Source organism: Cricetulus griseus, chromosome 2 (assembly GCF_003668045.3).
Source record: "Cricetulus griseus strain 17A/GY chromosome 2, alternate assembly CriGri-PICRH-1.0, whole genome shotgun sequence".
NCBI classification, from domain to species: domain Eukaryota; kingdom Metazoa; phylum Chordata; class Mammalia; order Rodentia; family Cricetidae; genus Cricetulus; species Cricetulus griseus.
This window is the reverse complement of record NC_048595.1, coordinates 372,227,946-372,247,706: the sequence shown is the minus strand read 5'-3', so window position 1 is coordinate 372,247,706 and position 19,761 is coordinate 372,227,946. Positions and strand designations below refer to the sequence as shown.

Below are 19,761 nucleotides of genomic sequence, written 5' to 3'. Positions count from 1 at the left end.
ACCATTTCCAGTTGTTTTCTTAAATTGCTACCTGTTAACTTTGTCATTCACAGGTGACTCTGGGACCAGGTGCTCCTGAGGTAGAGAATTGAGGTAAGTCTAGACTCTGAGTACCATGTAGAGAGAGGGCAGGCATGCAGGGCAGGAGCAGCCCAATTGCCACTGAATGGGGCCAGGCTGCTACAGAGAAAGAATAGATAATAAAGCGCTGGGTTTTTAAATCTTTTTATTGAAGAAAAGAAAAGGAGAGAAAAAATAGATTCCCCACCCCGCTTCTTTCCAGAGTGGCCTCAGTCCTGCCCCTGGGTCTCTGGGTCAGGACCATGCTCTCTGCCTGGGTCTGAGAGGGGCCCAGGGTCCTGGAAGGGAGTGGGGTGGGGGTCTGGCTGCTTCCCAAGGGGTAGGGGTGTCTAAAAAACGGAGCCAGGCTGGCGGGCCACAGGCAGTCTTCTGCAGTGGCGGCTGAGGTGGGCATCCTGGGGATGCTGGCCACACCAGGCCTGTCCGTGTCCACAGCCGCCTGCCTGCCTGTCCGGGCTTGCCCAAGGAGGGCAGAGTCTGAGGCACCATCTGGCCTCTGGAGCCCTGTGCCCGCGGGCCATGACACCTCCTGTCCTGTTTCTGGCTCTGGTCCCAGCACCGCGGGCCCTCTGCCTGGCCGCCTCTGAGCGCCCTGAGGCCGGGGCTGAACCCGGCCCGCCACTGCGAGCGCATCTGTGCCCGTCCTATGGTGGAGCGGGCAGAGCAGCTTCCCACCTGATGGCCCGGTGTGGGGCCACAGCCCGCCCGCTCAGACCTCGGTCTGGAGATCAATGATGTCCTGGCCAACCAGTGGGATGGTGGCACCTGCCTTCTCCCACTCCACACTCCGAAGCTCCAGTGGAGAAGGGGGCAGTGGCTCCAGCTCCTTTTTCACCCAGGCGGGAGTCCCATGGGGCTTGCGGAGGCTCTCCCATGCCCTCTTGTTGGGAGTCTGCTGTTTCTCTGGCTACTCGATGCCAGTGGTGTAGGCAGGGCAGGGGTGAATGGGAGTGATTCCACGGGAGAGAAAGGAGAAGAGAGAAGAGGGCTCTTAGGGAGGGATTCCCAGAGAGGAGCAACTCATGCAGCCCACAGCCCCAGTCTTTGTAGTAGCTGCAGCTCTCATGATGGGGTCAGGGTCAGTACTGTGGGAGCGAATAGTGTGGAACCTGCCAGACAGGGCCAGGCTCAGGCTCCTCCTGCCCTGCCCTTTGCACATCCGAGGGGGACAGACAGCACAGGGAAAGGCCAGCCAAGAATCTAGTGATTGGGGGTGTGAAGGAAATAGGCAAGCGCCCGTATGGCTGGAGCAGAGCCCACCCTTCTGACCTTGCTGTCTACGCCTGGCACTTCCTTCTCCTTCTCAGCAGCATGCTGCAGCTTCCGGTTCAGGTCCTGGAACATGTCCTGGTGTCGTTTCCGCGTGTGCATGATCTTCTGTGGGTTGCGGCCATGAGTCCTGAGCCAGGATGGGCATCCACAGCCACCCCTTTGTCCCACCTGCTGCTGGCCCCTGGACTCCAACTCTGAGCCCTTCCCCAGCTCCCACTTGCTGAAAAGACCCAGCCTGTTTGTCCAGAGAGAGGCACCTGCACTTACCTCAAAGTCCAGTTCTGCATACCGTGATTTCCGCCGCTGCAGGAGAGAGGGTTGTGTGCATGGGCAAAGTGTTCCCTAAAACGGCCTAGACCACATATCCAGGCCCTCCCGCCTGACAGCTGGAGAGACACCAACCTGCCTTCAGGGGACATTCTAAGAGTGTATCAGGTACCCAGGTTGCCTGTTCCCTAGGGATACAGGCCCAGCTCTGGGTCTAGAGGGTGTGCTGAGACCAAAGGGAAACTCCTGACAATGATAAAATGTGGGTGGGGTCTCAGGGCCCTTACTGCAAGGCTACCCCAAATACTTTGTGTGCAGTGAGGTCTCCCCTAACTGCTCAAGGCCTATTTGCCCTTGTTCTCCCTCTGAAGTGTCCAGCTCAGCCAGGCCACACAGATCAAGGAGATCTGATGTAGGGGCCACACGGTTGGAATCCTAACAGTGAACTCAGGGTGCTGGCTGTACCTAAGAGATTGAAAGCCAAATGGTGTCACATCCTTGAGTAGGGCAAGGGCTCCCCAAGAGTCCCATCCTCAGTCCCATGTCCTAAGGCCTGAACAAGACTCAAGGGCAGGACAAGCACCAGGCTGGCCACAAAGACTATTGCTATGTGAAATGGGCTTAAGTACATACAGATTCTGTCCCTGGGCCAGCCCTACCCACTTCTGACACACCCCGAGCCTAGAAGGCATGGAAGTACTAGCCCTTGGCTGGGGGTCCACCCATCTCTGCTCTGCAGACTCTGAACCACCCTCACCTCCAGGGAGCTCACTGAAAGGGTGGCCACGTTCTCATTCTTGGTCCCAGCACCTGGACTGGGTCCTGGGTGGGCTGCAGGCTCCCCTGTGTCCCCCAGGCTTGGGGGTGCAGGCTCCAGGGTGGGTGGTGGGGGTAGGGGCTGCTGGGGTGGAGGGGGTGGGGCTGGGCAGGGGGTGCCTCAGGGGGCGCACCACCTGGGGGCTCACGGGCAGGTGGGTTACGGGTGGGGAAGCTGGCATCGGGCGCCACGCTCAGGTGGATGAGGCGCGTCTGGGGCATCTGGTCAATGTTGATGCTGTGCTTGGGCTCCTCCTTGGGTTTGGGCCGCAGTGTGGCTGTGGCTGTGGGCAGGATCACATAGCTCGTGTCCAGAGCCTTCTCCTGGGCCCGGCTCAGCTCTGAGTCCAGTTTCTTGAAGATGTCCCCATCTCCAATAAAGGAGGACTTGGGAGCCTTGTCCTTTTTGAGGGTGAGAGAGTGGTTGGGGAAGTCGGGCAGTGGCCCACCGGGGTAGCGGGGCGAACCGTGCAGGTGCAGCTTGGACACATTAGCTGGCAGACTGTTGAAGGTGGGAGGTGGGCCCTTGGCCAGCTTGAGCTTTTCCTCTTCAGGCAGTGATGGTCGCTTGAAGGTGCCTGTGATGGTAGCTGTGCGACAGGCTGTGATGTCTTTGTTCAGCACTAATGGGACATGGGAAAGGACAACATATAGGAAGAGGGGGTCAGAATAGTGAGGCCGGTCTACAGCAGCAGGGGCTCAGCCTGGCCAACACTGCTGCCACCCTGGTCTCTACCCACACCAGACCTGACACCCACCCCAGACCCAAGCTGGCACTTGGACAACCAAAGTTCCTTTGCCTTTTCCCAGGAGGCTGGCCCACTCAGGTCTCTGCCTGCCTCCCAAGACAACCAAAGATTGTCGCTCATTGTCAGCCTATCATGGCAATTCTGAAAGGCAAATAGAAGGCACAGGAACAAGGTGGGCAGAACAGCTTCTTCTAGTGAGACCCTAGCTCCCCTCCAGTACTCCTGCTACACATGAGTCCTTGCAGGGAGATTGTGCTTGGCACAGGCACATCAGCCCTAAGGACCACAAGACCTGGCACATAAGCTCAACTCCTCGGAAGGGCTCTCCTGCCTTGCTTGCCCCTCTGCCCTTCCCGAAGTTCCCTCCCATCTACCTCTCTTGGGTTGGCTATCCCAAGCTGTCCATCATCTGGCCTGGGCTCCAGCTCAACATGCATCCCATCTGTCACTAGGCCATCAACTTAGCCCCCCTGGCCAGTAGAGTACCAGATTAGCTCCTCCTGGGAACACTCTCCAGAGCAAGGTCACATCCCCTTCTTAGGAAACCTGGCCCAGGTCTGCATACTGCCTGTTCTGGTCACACCTAGCCCAGGATTGGGGCCCACCAGCAGCTCTAGGGATCTCATCAACTATGCTCATGAACAATATCCTAGTTTCCCAGGCCAAAGGTCCCTCACCCCCAGCTCACCTTCAATGACAACCTTTGGCTCTTTCAGACTATCATCCAGTGTGGCAGTCTGATTAAGAATGACCCCCAGCCCCCAGGCTTATTTTTGAATGCTTAGTCATCAGGGAGTGGTACTATTTGAATACGATTAGGAGGTGTGGCCTTGTTAGGGGAAGCATGTCACTGTGTCACTGGGGGTGGGCTTTAAGGCTTCAAAAGCCCACCCCATGCCCACAGTGTGTCTGCCTGTGAATCATGATGTAGCTCTTAGCTACCTTGCCAGTGCCTGCTTGCATGTCACCATGCTCCCCACCATGATGACAATGGACTAAATCTCTGAAACTGTAAGCGAGCCCCCAATAGCTTTCTTTCATAAGAGCTGCCTTGGCCATGGTGTCTCTTCACAGCAATAGAACAGTAACTAATATACCCAGCATTGTCCTCCTGAAGCCCTCCCCCAACACCCCAGAGATAGCCATCATTCCTATCAACCTGTATGCCCATCTCCAAGGGCATCTCAACGTCATCTCAAGGACTTCCTTGGCCTGCACACAGCTCATTCCTCTATCAGCAGGGATTCTGTCCCACCATGGACACCTACCCATAGACACCTATCATGTGCCCATCAGATACATTCAGCCCACAGCACCTTGTGCTCAGGCACAGCTGGGCAAAGGGAGCCCAGAGTACACCAGGGTGGGCTGGCACCTCCCCGCCCCAGGGCCAGAGCCATCTCTTGGATAGGCAGGCTATGGAACTGGATCACTGAAGACCAAGGAAGAATTTTTTTTGGCACCATTTCGAGGTCACCTCCTCCAAGAATCCCACCCAGGCAGCAGCTGACATTCCCACTTGGGAACCAGATGGAGTAAGGCCAGATGGCCCCATCCATAGCCAGAGACCATCTGCTATTGCCCTGGCCCCTGATCCTCAGGTGCTATAACCTGACACTGGGAACATGACTTTGCTTCTAGGAAGCTCAGTGTTAGCCAAGGGTCCCAGCAGCAGGTCCTTCCCCTTGCTTTCCTCTCGCTACTGAGGTATCACATTCTCAGAAGGCAACCTGCCTTCCCCCACCCCAGCTTAACAATGAAGACACAAAGACAACACAGAACATGGGTACTTGAGGCAGGGCAGGTAGGAGGCATGTGACAATGGAGTGTGTAGGCAGAGGCAGGAGCAGGGGCTGGGCCTCACACAGAACTGGCCTATCTGCTCTGCCCTATGAGGGGAAAGGGAGAGACAGACAGATGAAAGGGTACCAGTGATGGTCCCAGCCCAGCATGGGCTCCATGACAGCTTTCTTGGGCTCACACCCACAGGACTCCTGAAGCCTTGGGGAGGAGGGAGCCCCGGCTGGGCCATGTGGCAGTGGGTGTGGGATGGGGACAGGTAGGGCACACAGATGTGGGAGTAAAGAAAGAAGCAGATGGGCCGACTGGCCACCATGGCTCTCACCTGTCAGGTGCTCACCTGATCTACAGGCCAGATCCACATCCTTCTCAAAGTCCGTCTGCAAGACAGAGACCGAGGGCAGGATGAGGGCAGGGCTGGTAGCAGGTTGGATTGCAACCTGCAGGGTGGTAGGAAGGGGGCCACCAAAGCCACACCCACACCTCAGAGGTCACGAATATACAGATATTGTCATCAAGAACCCCAGCCCACATTGTTAGTCCATGGACCACCTGGTGTGGCCATGCATCTGTATGCCATGGGTGTGTCTAGCAGCATTCACATGCATGTGTGAGCTGTGTTTCTGTGTGTTCATGGTATATGTGCCTTTGTGAGGACAGAGGACCATACTGTGTGAGCATGAACATGTATGTTGAGAGGAGCACTGTGTTTATGATTCACACATGAGCCAGCCTTTACATCTCTGCATTTATGTGAAGGATCCATGCATGTGTTTGTGTCTGCCTGTGTGTACGTGCGATCAACCATGCGTGCTCTCCCTTCAAGGCATCTCGGAGCAGCCGGCCTCTGCCCTCTGGCCATGCCCCCCAAAGCCATGCAGCCACCAGGGCTTCCAGAATTTCTGCCATTCCATCCAAGACAGACAGCAGGGGACAGACACAGACCTGGGCCAGCACCAGCCTCCCCTAAAGCAGAGACATGGTCCCCACTGCATCTCTGAGGTCAGCAGCTGGGGAGGCCATGGTGGTGAACCAGGACCACCTTAGGAGCTTGGGTCTAGAAGACCCATCCAGAGGCCACAGGGCTCCAAGGGGGTCAGTCTGGCCTTTAATCTCAAACTGGAGGTCTTTCCCTGAAATGCAGGAGCCAGGATACTGGGAAGGTGGCAGTCTTCCCCTGAGGTCAGAGGTTGGGCCAGGAGAAACATCAAGAAGAGGGAAAGCTGTGTCCCCAAATGACAAAGTACCTGTCCAGCTGACACTTGGTCCCTCTAGATGGTGGCACTGAGGCCTAGAGGGTTGGCCCTGTGTAGATACCACCTGGAATGCTCCCCAGTGCCTTACCCCTGGACACCTGGGATAACATAATGGGTGATGCCAACGGGGTAGAAAATTGGCCACAGAGCCCAGGGCTCTGCTCAGAGGCTACTGGGCCTAGATCCCATAGTTGAAGTAGTCTGTATGGGCAAACTCACAGTTGGCTTGTGCACAGTTCTGGATGGGCATGGTTTGAAGAAGGCAAGGATGCACACCAGCCCCCACCCAACTCACCAACAGCTTTACCCAGCTCAAAACCCTGGGTAAAGGATTTCAACTTGGCCTTAGTTTCCCCAATTACAAACTGGGTTCAGAGTTCATCTGATAGGGCTACCAGAGCCCAGCAGAACTCTGGGTACAGGAAGAACCCAGAGGTCCCTGGTGGGACAGCTTGCATCCCCAGGCAATCAGTCCTACCATGAGCTGGGCGTGGCCATTCTGGAAGGAGCCCCCTGAGTCCCCATTGCCTTCTTCTTGGCGGTCTACCACACGACACTTCACAGCATCCTGGACCTGGAGGAGAGAAAGCATGTCAGCAGAGAGCCACAGCCCCACATAGCACCCTCTGCAAAAGCACTCTCTGTAAGAAGGTAGTGCCCCTTGTGCTAGGAGAAAGGATGTAAGATGCAAACATTTTGAGTTTCTGATGCTGGGAAGGAGCTGCAGATTCCACTGGCTGGAGGTCACTGTAAGAACATTAGCCTAAGGCAGGTACCTGGCTTCAGGGCCATTCAGCACCCCCAAAACCCATCCTGACTATAGATGATAAGCCTGCTCCTCAAGGCAGGTTATATGGACAAGGCTAAGGCCAGCCACAAGGCCAGCAGAGATCTTGGCGAGAAGAGCCACCTAAGAAAGTGGCTAATCACCCAGGGTAATCAGCTTGAGGGCAGACACAGGGTCAAACATTATCCCAAAATCCAGACTCTGGAGATAGCTGTGAGGTGCTGAGACCTGCAGCAGGAACCATATACAAGGGCTGAAGCTGGCTCCATGTGCTTATCCTACCCAACAGCGAGTTTTGAGCCTTTTGGCTGTTGTTCACATCTTAATTTCCTGACCACAAGGTTTTGTGCAGATGCCACTCTTGGGCCAGATCTTAGTGGGATGCCCTGCTATTCTGCTGACAGTTGTCCTGTTACCTTCCCGAAGTGCCTACTTTCAGTTAGCTGGTCTTGCAGGCGCCAGAACACTGAGGGAGGAGCAGAAGGCAAGAGTGTGACTTCAGAGTACAACATGCGGCTAGACTTCACCTGCCTGTGGGCTACAAGTCACAGCACCTGGTGTGTGTGTGTGTGTGGGGGAGCTTCCAAGAATTGTGGATGCAGTGCTTAGGTGACCAGGGCACAGGGACCCAGTCACTTTCTTTCTGTGAGCTGCCGTGGTGCTTGGTGGCTTCCCACATCTAAGTGACACATGACCAGCAAAGGGAGGTGGAAGGAGGGCACAGGCTTTGTGGGGAGCACTCTTTCCCAGGGTGCTCCTCCGGAACCTCCCTAGAGGGCTAGTGGCATCTGACCTCTTCCCTGTCCTGCCAGCCAGTCCTTTCTGTCCACTGAGGTCCCTGGTTCCTGCAGCTACATTCGATTTTTGTCCTCTTGTACCTGCTGCAGTTCAAATCCCTTAGCAGCATTCTAGGAGGTTCTAAGGCAAATGGGAGGCAGCAGGTCTCTCTGAGCCCCAGCCATGTCCTGATTCCATCTGGAGCAGAGGTTGGTCTGTTGAGGTAAGATACATTTCCGTCCACAGTGCAGCCCCCCAAGATCAGGACAACGACTCAGTGTCATTACTGTCTCCTGCTGATGGCCATCAGAACATAGCTGGATAGACCCTCATGTTCTCTCACCTTCTGAAAGGTTCAGAATGCCACAGGCATCTAGTACTGGCTCTCCTACTCTGTGCTGCCAGTAACAGACCCCCCATAGTTGATAAGGACTTGAAAGGATTCAAGGATTTGAAAATAAGATATCCTCCAAAAGGGGGCCATTCCCCACAACCCTGACTACATGCTGGGCACAAGCCCACCTCGAGGGGACACAGTGGATCCCCGGCCCAGGGCGCCCACCTCTCTGCGCAGAATGCAGTGCACCATCACGATAACGAAGCCCTCCAGTGAGTCAAAGACAGCGAAGAGGATCTGGAAGAGGGCGGAGCGGCGGTCGGTGACAGCAAGCACAGCAGACATCCAGGTCAGAGCCAGCAACGGCAGCACCACGCAGGAGCTCCACAGGGAGGCCCTGGGGATGGAGGGTGTCAGAGCGGCCCCATGGGTGCTCCACCTCTCGTAAGGACACCCTTTTCCCCCATCCCCAGGCCTGAGGGCTTGCAAGGGACCCGGTAGAGGAGCTCTTTGGGAGAGAACTTGGACCCTGGCCAGGAGGTGACAGAAGGGAGACAGACAGTAAGGGCATAGGGACAGGAGAGATGCATGGAGCAAGGTAGCCCCTGATTCCATCTTCCAGGCCCTGGGCCCTGGATCTAGAGCCCCAGGGCCCCAACTGCAATACAAGATGGCTGAGGGAGACAGGAGTCTTGGGAGATACTGAGAGAAGGAGAGAGAAATTGTGAGGGAGAGACAGGACAGACAATGGACAGTTGGACAAGGCCAAAGGGTCAGAGAAGAGACCAATACAGACAGAACAGACACGAAGGGCGTTCTTCCTCTTCTGGGGCTGTAGCTACCCTCCTGCATCTCAATGCCCTCCTGTGCCCCTGCCTTCAGCCCTCAGTCTCTTCTTGGAGCACCTGGCTGGCACAGAGACCTGGCAGCCTGAGCCTACCGTCCTCTCCATCAGTACCTGGCCTGTATGTCAACCACTGAGCTTTCCCCCATGCTCAGGTGGTGACACAGTGCTGCCTTGAGGCCATGGGACATGGGAGTGCTTGAGAACTGCACCTTGACCCCAACCTCAGCACCACTGTGATACCCAGGAGCCACTGTGGCCTGTCTGTAGCCCTTGTCATTTCCAGGAATCAGGTGGACATCAGGATCACTTGTTCCTCCTCTCTTGGGGGTCATACTGTTCCCCCAAGGCAGTAGATGGGAGAAGAGGACTGAACACAGTGGGATCTAGGGTAGCAGAGATTGTGGGAGAGTTCAGAGGATTTCCCCAAACTCCCAACAGACCAGAGTACAGTCCTGGTAGGGTTCCTATGTGGGGTCTGTTATCCTTACCTCCCTGGCCTCTGAGGCCACAGAGCTGGCCCTTTACCATGATCTCTTCCAGGAATACCTTTGTGCCTTTATGAATCTATGTAATGCTGACCCTGGGGAGCTTCCTGCCCCTAGCCACAGCTGTCATCACTTGGTGAACAGAGTAGCCACCTGTAGCCAGGGCACTCAGAACTGCCACTCTCAGCCCTACCCAGATCTCTGTCAGTTCACCTTCCCCAGTTCATGCTGATGCCCTGAAGTGTGGGCTCCTAAGCTGTCCCTCATACGGACCCTATTTCCAGTCAACTATACAATTTATCACCTCCTTCTTAGAGGGAACCCCACGTGAGGCACAAAGCCCCAACTCCTGGGTCCCTGCTGACCCTACCTATACTTCTGGAGTTGAGGATGTTGTGAGGCCTCCTCACATAGTGCCAGCTACTCCACCTCCCTCCCCTACAGCTGCAGAAGCCAAAAGTATCCCTCTACTCCCCTCCATCTGTCCCTGAAGCCGAAACAGAAAAATGGCAGGCTGGCCTTCTAGTAAATGACTTCCAGTCATCGGCAGGGCCATTCTCAGCTCTAGACTTGTTCCCACCATAGCACTGAGCCCATAACACCTCCCTCCCCTTCAGAGCAGACATTCTTTGAGCTAGGACCCCTGATACCTCATGTCACCTGCATCTGGTATAGGAACAGAGCACCCCATCAGCAGAGACCCCTTGACTTCCCACAAGATCAGCCTTGCCATTTCTCCATCTCCTCTGACCACCAGTTTTCAAATCACTTCCCCAGGAACCCAGAGGGAGAGGAGTCACAAGCTCCCTAAGAACTCAGATACCCCAGAGCACCAGAAGAGCTCCAGTGAGGCCTGGATGTCACCACAACTACTAGCTGCTACCTGACTTTCAGGATCCCAGGACTCAGGTGCTTAGCTCAGGCTGGACCCCACCCAGAAACCCTGCTGATTCCAAGGTGGCCAGTGGGGCTCACAACAATAGGGGGCCCACTGTGGGAAGAGGCTCCTCGACTTGGCCGGGTGCTCTACCCTGCACATCCTCTAACCATCCAGCCTAATCTAGCCCTCATACCTGCCTGACACACCAAGAATTCTGGGCTCCAGTACACACCAGGATCTGAGAGGGTTAGTGCTTGGGGTCTCTGTCATTGCTATGACCTGAAGGAGGCAGGGGCCTGGACGAGATGGCCTTCTATGCTAAACTCCACCCACCCGAAACACAGTGATGTTGTCACAGCCAAGTCAGTGGATCACCATCCCTTGTTCTTGGTGTCTTGTTCCCATGGCTGTATCTTCATATCCACACGGACCCACAACACATATTCCCAAAGGGGACAGCACATCTCGGTTATACCTGCATCTATATCTCTTTGTCCATACGTAGTTACATACTTAAACTTACGGTTATACACTTACAGGTACAACCCCCCCACACACATATTCACACTTATTCACCATTCACTTGCTTGCACGTTCACACTTGCACACTTTTTTCCCATGTCTGCACATACTAGTCACCCTTACACATGGGTACACTGTCCACACACCCAGCTACTCTCACATATGGGAATCTCTATGCACCCTTGCACTCTGTGAGCATACCCACTCCCACACATAGGCACCATCACTATGCACACTGGCATATATACTGTATACATATCCAGCTACTCACATGTGAACAATGGGCACAGGTTCATTATCTGCTCCCTAGCCCCCAACCCCCACCAAACACTCATATGCACACACTCACATGATTCTGTCCCCTATCCACTTGTCTTGTGGAGGTGGGAGCTGAAGCCAGGCTCTGGGCCAGCATTGTTGGGGGGGGGGGGGCTCAGGGAGCAGCAGGAAGCAGTGCAGGCCCACTCCAACTGTCCTTGGATTCAGTCCCATTCTAATACCTTCGCTGGCCCACTCCTTGCCTCCCAAGTGTCTTATATGCTGCAAGCAAGCAGGCCTTGAGTGGGGGGAGCCGAGCTTGCAGGTAGAGGGCAGGGCTGCCTTGGAAATCCAGAGGGGACGGCAGAAATGAAAGAAATGAAAGAAAAACATAAAACAAACATGTGACTCAGGAGAGATCAGAGCCTATACAGGGCTGCTCCAAGGTGGCAGCAAGGCACTAACATGGCATTACTGGTGGCGTCGGAGGTGGCTTCGGCAGCAGAGAAGACTCCGCACTCGGCACACGTGAGGGCACGCCCGAGGGGGGGCACGCGCAGCTGACTGCAAGTGAAATCAAAGGCTGAAACAAAAGCAAACAGGTTCCCTCGAAACCTCGAGGTGAGGAGCAGAGAGGAGCAGCCTGAGGCTCTGTCATCTGAGGGACCCAAGCCTAGGGTAGGGAGTGAGATGGGCAGGACTGCAGGCTGCCAGCATGTGCTGACTGACAGCATGCCTCAGTCTCTACGTGTAGACAGCAGCAAGATCTGAAGGAGGCCTTGATACCCTTCTCCTCCCACATAGGCATGCCAGATGTCATCACATAGGTTGGGTCATGGAGGAGGGCCCACCTGCAGGTCTCACAAGGAGAGCAGAAATAGGCTGAGCTGTATGGCAGCCCTGTCTCTCTCTTTCTCTCTCTCTCTCTCTCTCTCTCTCTCTCTCTCTCTCTCTCTCTCTCTCTGTGTGTGTGTGTGTGTGTGTGTGTGTGTGTGTGTGTGTGTGGTGTGCATGCACGCACAGCAGGTGGGTGCCTTCCCATCTAGGTGTTGGCCCAGGACACCCGTAATTGGGGTCTAATTCCAGCTCCCCCAGCTTTCCCTATTCCCTAAGCCTCTGTTTACTCTGATAAAAGAGGATAAAGACTTGGTAGCTTCCTGGTGGCTATTCTAAGAGCAAATCAAGCAGGCCAGTGCTGGAGAATTCAAGGAGACCTCCACACCTACAACTCAGCCACAGCTCAACCCACGTGTGTGGGGCTCAGACTCTGATGTGGGCCCACTGTTCTGGGGTAGACAGCAAGGCTGACGCTAGAAGCTCAGGCCCAAACTCTCCGTCACAGAGCAACCAGCACAGTGACAGAGCTATTTTAGCCCACTCAAAGGCTCTATCCAGGGCCAGAGCCCACCAGGCACCCAGGAAGTCACTGGGCAGAGAAGGAGGAACCAGAAAAAGAGACAGTGAGAGACAGAGAAAGACACCAAGCAAGACAGGCACAGAGGGGAGGGGCAGGGGTGGGACCCCCACAAAGACACCAGCACACTAGCTGTGGGATGTAGAAGGTGGGACAGGGAGAACTCTGGGCAGGGCAAGACTACTACCCCAATTTCCTGTGACCCTGTATGTCCCTAAGCTGAGGCAGCAGTGACCCCGATGTCATCCCTCACTCCCAGGACAACTCACAGCTGAGTAGTGTGGGAGGAGCATTGTGTCTCCCCCCACCCCACCCCCATCCCTAGCTGTCCTCCAGTGATGAAGGCACCAGACAGGCAAGGCCTCTTATGGGATTCAAGGAACAGGGAGAGCACTCCTAGCGTTGGGCCTGTGGTGTCCTTCCACCAGCCTGAGCCCAGCAGGGGGGCTCTCTTTGAGAAATGAGCTTGGAAAATGTTCTGGAGATGCTACAGGGTCCTACCTTGTTACAGGTTAGGTAAAGAAACTGAGGCACAGAGCAAGATAGAGATGGACTGGCTAAAAAAAAAGCCTTTGTATTCTGTGCCCCAGTTTCCCAACCTGCTCCAGGACACCTGAATTGTCAGACTGGACTTGGGACTTATGGTGGATGGGCTCTGGGTCTTTCCAGCTAAGAAGGGCAAAGTGCCAGGGCCACAGGGCCTACCCTGCCCGCTCCTTCAGCTTCTTGTCCGTGATGCCGTCCTTGGACACGAGCTTGTTGAACACCAGGATCCCGATCACCATGTTCACCTGCCGGGCAGAGGCAGGAGTGGGCCAGAGCCCATGGGTGCCCAGATCAGCAACGGCCATGCCCAGAATGTCCACAGTCCTCATTTGCCCCCAGAATTCAGAGCCCAGTGCTGGCCAGGTGGATCCATCCAGAGCCCTGTCCTCAATGTACCCCACACCACCAACACCTCTCCCCTGGCATCTGATGATGGTGAGTTCCTAGACTAGGGCCAAGGTGGCTTTACTGGATGATCTTGGGTGCCCCATGTCCCTGATCTCCTCCAATCCCACTAACCCTCACTAACAATTTCACTGGGTGCCTCCAGAGGGCTTCTTAGGGCCTCAGGTGCATCTCTAAGCTGCTAACCAAATTACTAGACAAGGTAAGAATCATTCCACTGTCAGAGCCTCTGTGTCTTGGGAACCCTGGCCAGGATGTGGCACAAGGGACAAGGCCTTGCTAAAATCTTACTTTTCATTCCCACTTCAAGAAAACCCCTGAGGATCCTTCGGGAATTCTTCTTCTTCTTCTTTTTTTTTTTTTTTTAAATAGAAAGGCACCCAGGACCCCAAGGCCCTAAAAGCCCTAAAGGGCAAAGGTCAAGGTAGTGAGTTACTCTGAACTCTTGTGCCTGAGATCGTGCCCAGAGGCCCAGGGCTGACAGTTTCCATGACTCTGCACAGTCAGGATTCCATATACAGGGCCCTGTCTCCTGGGGTAGCCCTGCCTCCTAGCTTGCTGACCACACAGCTGGGTCATAGGTGTCCTTGCAGGCCAAGCTACCCTCCTACAACAGGCTTTGCTTGGTGGTCACAGGGTCCTTGTGATACATGTGGACAAGTAGGGGTAAGAGCTTTTTCCTCAACAGCCCCTCATGCAAACCCTGGAGCCTGCTGGTTGGCAGCTACCCTTCAAAGCCAGTGATGCCCACCTGGCCTTCCAATGGGTGCCTTTGAGGCGCAAGGAGCAGGAATTCTGGCAGCCATCCAACGGTCTCTACCCACTTACATACCCTCCCCAGACCCACTACTCGCACTCTGCAGGGTCAACTATTCCTGTGTCACCTGTCTGGTAGACTGACTTGAGCCAAGCTCCCTGACTACCCCTCCCCGACAGAGGGTGAGACAGGGAGACAAGAACTAGAGAGAGAGCATCTACTCCCATGCTCTCTCCCATGCCAAGCCATTCCTGGCTCTGGGCCAGTCCCCAGCTGTAGTTTTGGACTCTTCTCCAAATGGGCATGTCAACTGAAGAGCCAGGAAAAAGCAAGGTCCCTCTGACACCAGGAAACAAGCAGCCGTAGCTCACTCTGGGTGCTGACAGCTATGGTGGACCTGCATGACCTGGGTCATGTCTGCTCAATCCCTGCAGCTACAGCTATCCATCTGTCCATCTGTCTCTACATCCCTGTTACTCACCAAACCTGCAGGGGCCTCTTGGCAGGTACATAATAGTCAATGCCCAATATCTAGGCAAGCCATGCTTATACAGATAAGAAGACACCAGTGTACCACACTGAGCTACTGGAATGGAGTGAATGGAGCTGGTGACCAGACCCCCCACAGGCCAGTCAAGGGGCAGATAAAGACCGGGGGTCCAGCCTGGGAGATAGGGGAGGGGAGGGGCTGGGTCAGTACCAGCACAACTGCAGCAGCTGGTCCCACGAAGGCATACAGAAGTCCCCCCTCCAGGGAGAGCCAGCAGCTGGGGAAGAGACAAGCTGTCAGTACCCAGCCCCATGCCCATTTGGCAACCAGTGTGTCAGGAAGCAGTATATTAACTGGGGGCCCTGAAAGAAATAGGGAAACTTGCACATATATTTTGGGTTGGATCCCCAGGAGTCCCCATGCAGCCACTGTTACCTCCACTTACAAATGGGGGCATGACCCAGTTCAGGGAATAGGGCATGCCTTCTCAGAAGCCCTGGGGCTCCCCTCTGCCTTCTGTGGGTGGGGCCCTTTCTGGATCTTTCTCAGCATATCTAGCAGACCCTCCTTGACATGAGATTCCTGGCCTAGGTCAATAGTCCTATGCTTACTTGCCTAGCTCTCCACAGCCCATACCACCCATCAGCTCCTTGGCACCATCCATAGTATCCATAGGAGATCAAACCCATGGAGCAGTGGTTCTCAACCTTCCTAATGCTATGGCCCTTTAAATACAGTTCATTATGTCGTGGTAACCCTAACCAAAGAATTATTTTTGTTGCTACTTTGTAACTGTAATTTTGCTGTTACGAATCAAAATGTAAATATCTGATATGCAGGATATTTGATATGCAACCCCTGTTGGGGGTCATGACCCACAGCGTGAGAACCACTGCCACAGAGGATATTCAACATGCTGCAGGCTTGCCCCCAGCTCTTGCCTGGGCATAGCCAGTGATGCTCAACACACTCATTTTCATTCTTCAGAATCCGCCATCAGTGTCTCCAACATGGTTCTGATACAGGGGCTCCAGAGCCCTACCATCTACCCCTTTGTGGCTCCAGAGTAATTTAGGTTTGCTCTGACCTCCACGCTCTGCTGGTTTTAGCCACCATCCCCAACTAGATCCTGACTAGTGCAAGCCAGCTAACCCCTCAGGTCTCTGTTCCCCTTTCTAGATCCATCCTAAGCCTGGGGTCCTGTCTTTGCCCATGAAGGCCACACTGCTTTAGATCAGCTGCTGTGGCTCCAGGACTTCATCTGTGAAATTCACTCTCCCCCTATAATGCCCCACAGGAAGGGTGTATCTGCTGTCCTCTGGGGTTCTCCTCAACACCTGTACACATAGGGTTGAGGACTCCAGGGGCTCATGGCCATCAAGATCACCCAAGGAGGAAGCAAGGGGCCCAAGCATTCTTCTCATCTCCTTGCCCACAGGACCTGACTGCCTAGAAGTGAGGGAGCTGTCTAAGGGCCCACCCTCCTGAGCCTGTCTGGTCCAAATGCCAGCAGGGTGGGGCATCTTCCAGGTCTGCAGAAGGTTATTCCATCCCCCACCTGCCCAACTCACTAGTTCATGGTGCTGTACCCCTTGGCCTTGGTAAATCCCACAGAAATGGCCACCACCAGTGCAGGGAGCCCTAGAAAAGGACCAGAAGAAAAGTGGTCAGTCCTGCCATACCCTGCCCACATGGGCCACAGTCCAAGCTGCATGAGGGAAGCCCCAAATGAGGGCGTCACTACAGAGAAGAGGTGGACAGGGGTAGGATGATGAGAGCTAACAGAATGCTGCAGGACTGCAGATCAGAGGGTAAGACATTGCCTGTTACCACTCAATCTCATAGAAAGAGGGCATCGCTTTTAGAGCATGTGTGCCAAGTCCTGTGAAAGATACAGGATACTATTATTTGTCCTCTGGATGCTAATGGGCCTGGTTGGGCTGCATTTTCTGGCAATCTTATAAAAGATTGGAGGCCCAAAGGGAGAAGCCAGGGTGGCAATGGAGACTCTAGGAGTGGTAGGGATAAGCAGAGGGCCAGGACAAGAATGCCAAGGACAGAGATAGCCCATCATCCTACTCAGGCTGCCCACCCCCTGAAACTTTGCTTACTCCAGCCCACTGCCCACCCTCTCCCCAGCTGCCTGCCCTCACTCCTGGCTACTAACCCCAGCCCACTGCCCACCTTCTCCCCAGCTGCCTGCCCTCACTCCTGGCTACTAACTCCAGCCCACTGCCCACCTTCTCCCCAGCTGCCTGCCCTCACTCCTGGCTACTAACCCCAGCACACTGCCCACCCTCTCTCCCTGATCTATACCTCAACAGCCCTAGCCACAGTCCACCCTCACCTCCCAACCCCAGCTGCCCTGCTCACCCCAGCCCAGGCAGAGAAAGCGCTTGCGGACGAGCCGGCTCCGTAGGCGGCCAGTCACAGCCATGTAGGACTGCCAGGCCTCAGTGAGCACCCAGCAGAAGGAGGACAGGAAGAAGAAGTGCAGGAAGGCAGCCACCAGTGTGCACACAACCTGGGCAGGGGCCAAGGGGACTGGGCAAGTGCTCACTGGCTCTCACCCATCCCCTATGTACATGTGGCAACAACTGGGAGAAACTCAGAACCCAATGACTTTGAGACCAGCCAGGTTCCTGGGTGGGAAGCAACCTGTCCCCACCCTGAGATGGACCACTGAAGCCTAAGGCTGGCATAGGTGCTCATCCTCCTCCCCACAGCTGCCAGAAAACTGGGGTCAGGAACCCACTGAGAAGCTCCAGTCAGACTGAGCCCTCATCAGGGATAAAACTGAGGCCTGGGGCCAGGGGGAGTCACACCCTCAGACCCTCATCAAATCCCAGGTAAGCCCACTGTGACTATGAGTTTCCGCCATGGCACACAGCAGTATTTGGGGCTAGGTCTTCTCTCTGTTTCCAACACATTAGGGTGACTGAAGACCCCTCCCAAAGCCTACCTCTGGGTCACATTTGGCAGGACAGGGTATGGAGATCATAGGGTGGGAGCAAGGGAGGGGTCCTAACGAAGGTAAACAAAGGGCTCCCACACTGATCTTCCCAGCTCAAAGATGGCCAGGGTGTGAAAACACAAGGCTATGCAGAGCAGGACAAGAGGCTGCCTACCTTGTTGCGAGTCTGGGTCTGCCCGATGAGGATGAGAGCATTAGAAGAGATGATGGACAGGCAGAAGTTGATGAGGATGACGGACCGCTCTGAGCGAATGTACCTGTGAGAGGGGTCAGGGCCCGAGGTCAGCACCTATCAGGGATCACGGTCATGTGGCCTGCCCAAGAACGAATGTTCCATTTCCTCCCTGAAGCTACTGCTTCCATCATGATCATCATCACCATCACCACCATTATCATCACTGTCCCCATCACTACCACCGCCATTACAACCACTGCCACCTCAAACACCACCACCTTCATCACCATCACTGTCATCACTACCACCATCACCATATTATCACCACAACCCACAACCATGGCCACCATCACGGCAATCGTCATCACTAGTCATCAACGCCATGAACCACCACCAGCCATTGGGAATGAGACCCACCCAGGTAGAGATCAGAGGGCCTCAGCTAAGTCTGAGGCAGGTAGGCACATTTCATCTGGTCCCCACTCCCTAACTGGCCATCGGAATAGTCCCTGTCTGCAGCTCACAGGGCACAGTGATGCCATCAGTGTTCAATAGGCAAGGTGCTTTCAACACTTCCTCTCCAGGCCAGAGTTGAATTCAGCTCTGAGCTCTGAGCTCTAGATGCTGTGAGGTCCTGAAGGGCTGGTGAGAGGGAGTCCTGTGGGAAGCATTCTGGATGTTCTGTCTTTGGGAAGATCAAAGAGGGCAGCTGATGCTCCAGGCTGCACAGACTGCCCCTCTCCCACTAGTCACATTGATCTCTTGCTGCCTGACTGCAGGCAGTGACTGGCACATCAGTTTTGATTATTGGCTACCATCACACAGGGTAGAAAACTGGAATAGCCTGTTGCAGGGGCCAGCCGTCACATGAGTAGCCCTAGAACAGCTCTGTGTACAATGACCTTGAATGGACCTCACTTCAGACTACTGGGTGGGGATTCCTGGTGAGCAAGGAGAAGGCCACCCCCTGGCACATGCCCATGGTTACATATACCTACTAGTGGGGGCATTGCCAAGACACACCTGTGACCTGAGTGGGCTCCTAATGGCTTAGCCTGGGATTTAACCAGGCTGTGCCACCCCACAGCCTACACATGGGCAAATAGGGCCGGAGGTGGGAAATGGGGGGGTACTTGCTGATCCTTGTAGTCTTGGGAGTCCAGTGCAGGAAGCTATTTCTGACCCCAGGGAGTTTGTCGGTCCAGGTATACGGGTACACAGGGATAGTAGGTAGCCACAGGACTCCAAGTAACCAAAGAATTATGTTCTATGTGCCTAGCTGGGGCCTGTCAAGAAGTGTATTCAGGTGATAGTAGGAATGATGACCTGTATGTTCAACACCCCACCACCACCCCCATCCTTCCTCTGTGGCCCCTGAGTGACACAGCAATCAGGACCCTGGAATGGAAATGCAAGCAGGAGGAGACAAAGCTGGCAGCATTACCCAGAGTAGGTGGCACAAGGGAGAAAGGGAGGGCTAGATCTCCAGGCTCTGGAGCAGGCACTCACCTCCATACAGACACATAGATGATGACCAGCATGAGCAGGGTGAGGGAGGACACGCCGCAGCCCACGATGAGCGTCACGGATGGTACTGTTGCCTTATCCATGTTCTGGGGAGCAAGGGAGACAAGGAGTGAGACAGGACCCATGACTGGTGAACAGGTCTGGCCAAGGCCCATGTAGTCCCAGATCTTATGCCCTCCCACCCCAGTTCTCTGACTTTCTCTGCTGGGCTGTCCCTAAGAGCAGCTCTTGTCCCCTGCTGAGGACAAAACCTCCCCAATGTAACGACAGTCACTGGCCACACCTGACAATAGCCCTCACCTCTTCATGTCACAGCCCCTCGGTTCAAGGAGGGCTCAC

The 19,761-nt window shown here is 54.9% G+C and overlaps 1 protein-coding gene across 1 annotated transcript in view; it reads right to left on the bottom strand.

Moving 5' to 3' along the window:
* Nucleotides 1-790: 790 nt before the first annotated feature.
* Adgrb1 (adhesion G protein-coupled receptor B1) overlaps nt 791-19,761 on the bottom strand; it is a 56,372-nt gene continuing 37,401 nt past the window's right edge. Inside the window, 14 exon segments of the mRNA XM_035439169.1 lie at nt 791-988; nt 1,351-1,458; nt 1,621-1,656; nt 2,378-2,541; nt 2,544-3,059; nt 5,326-5,365; nt 6,720-6,815; nt 8,368-8,539; nt 13,254-13,339; nt 14,957-15,023; nt 16,318-16,387; nt 17,120-17,270; nt 17,875-17,977; nt 19,405-19,508. Coding sequence (XP_035295060.1) covers nt 791-988; nt 1,351-1,458; nt 1,621-1,656; nt 2,378-2,541; nt 2,544-3,059; nt 5,326-5,365; nt 6,720-6,815; nt 8,368-8,539; nt 13,254-13,339; nt 14,957-15,023; nt 16,318-16,387; nt 17,120-17,270; nt 17,875-17,977; nt 19,405-19,508 — 1,911 coding nt within the window.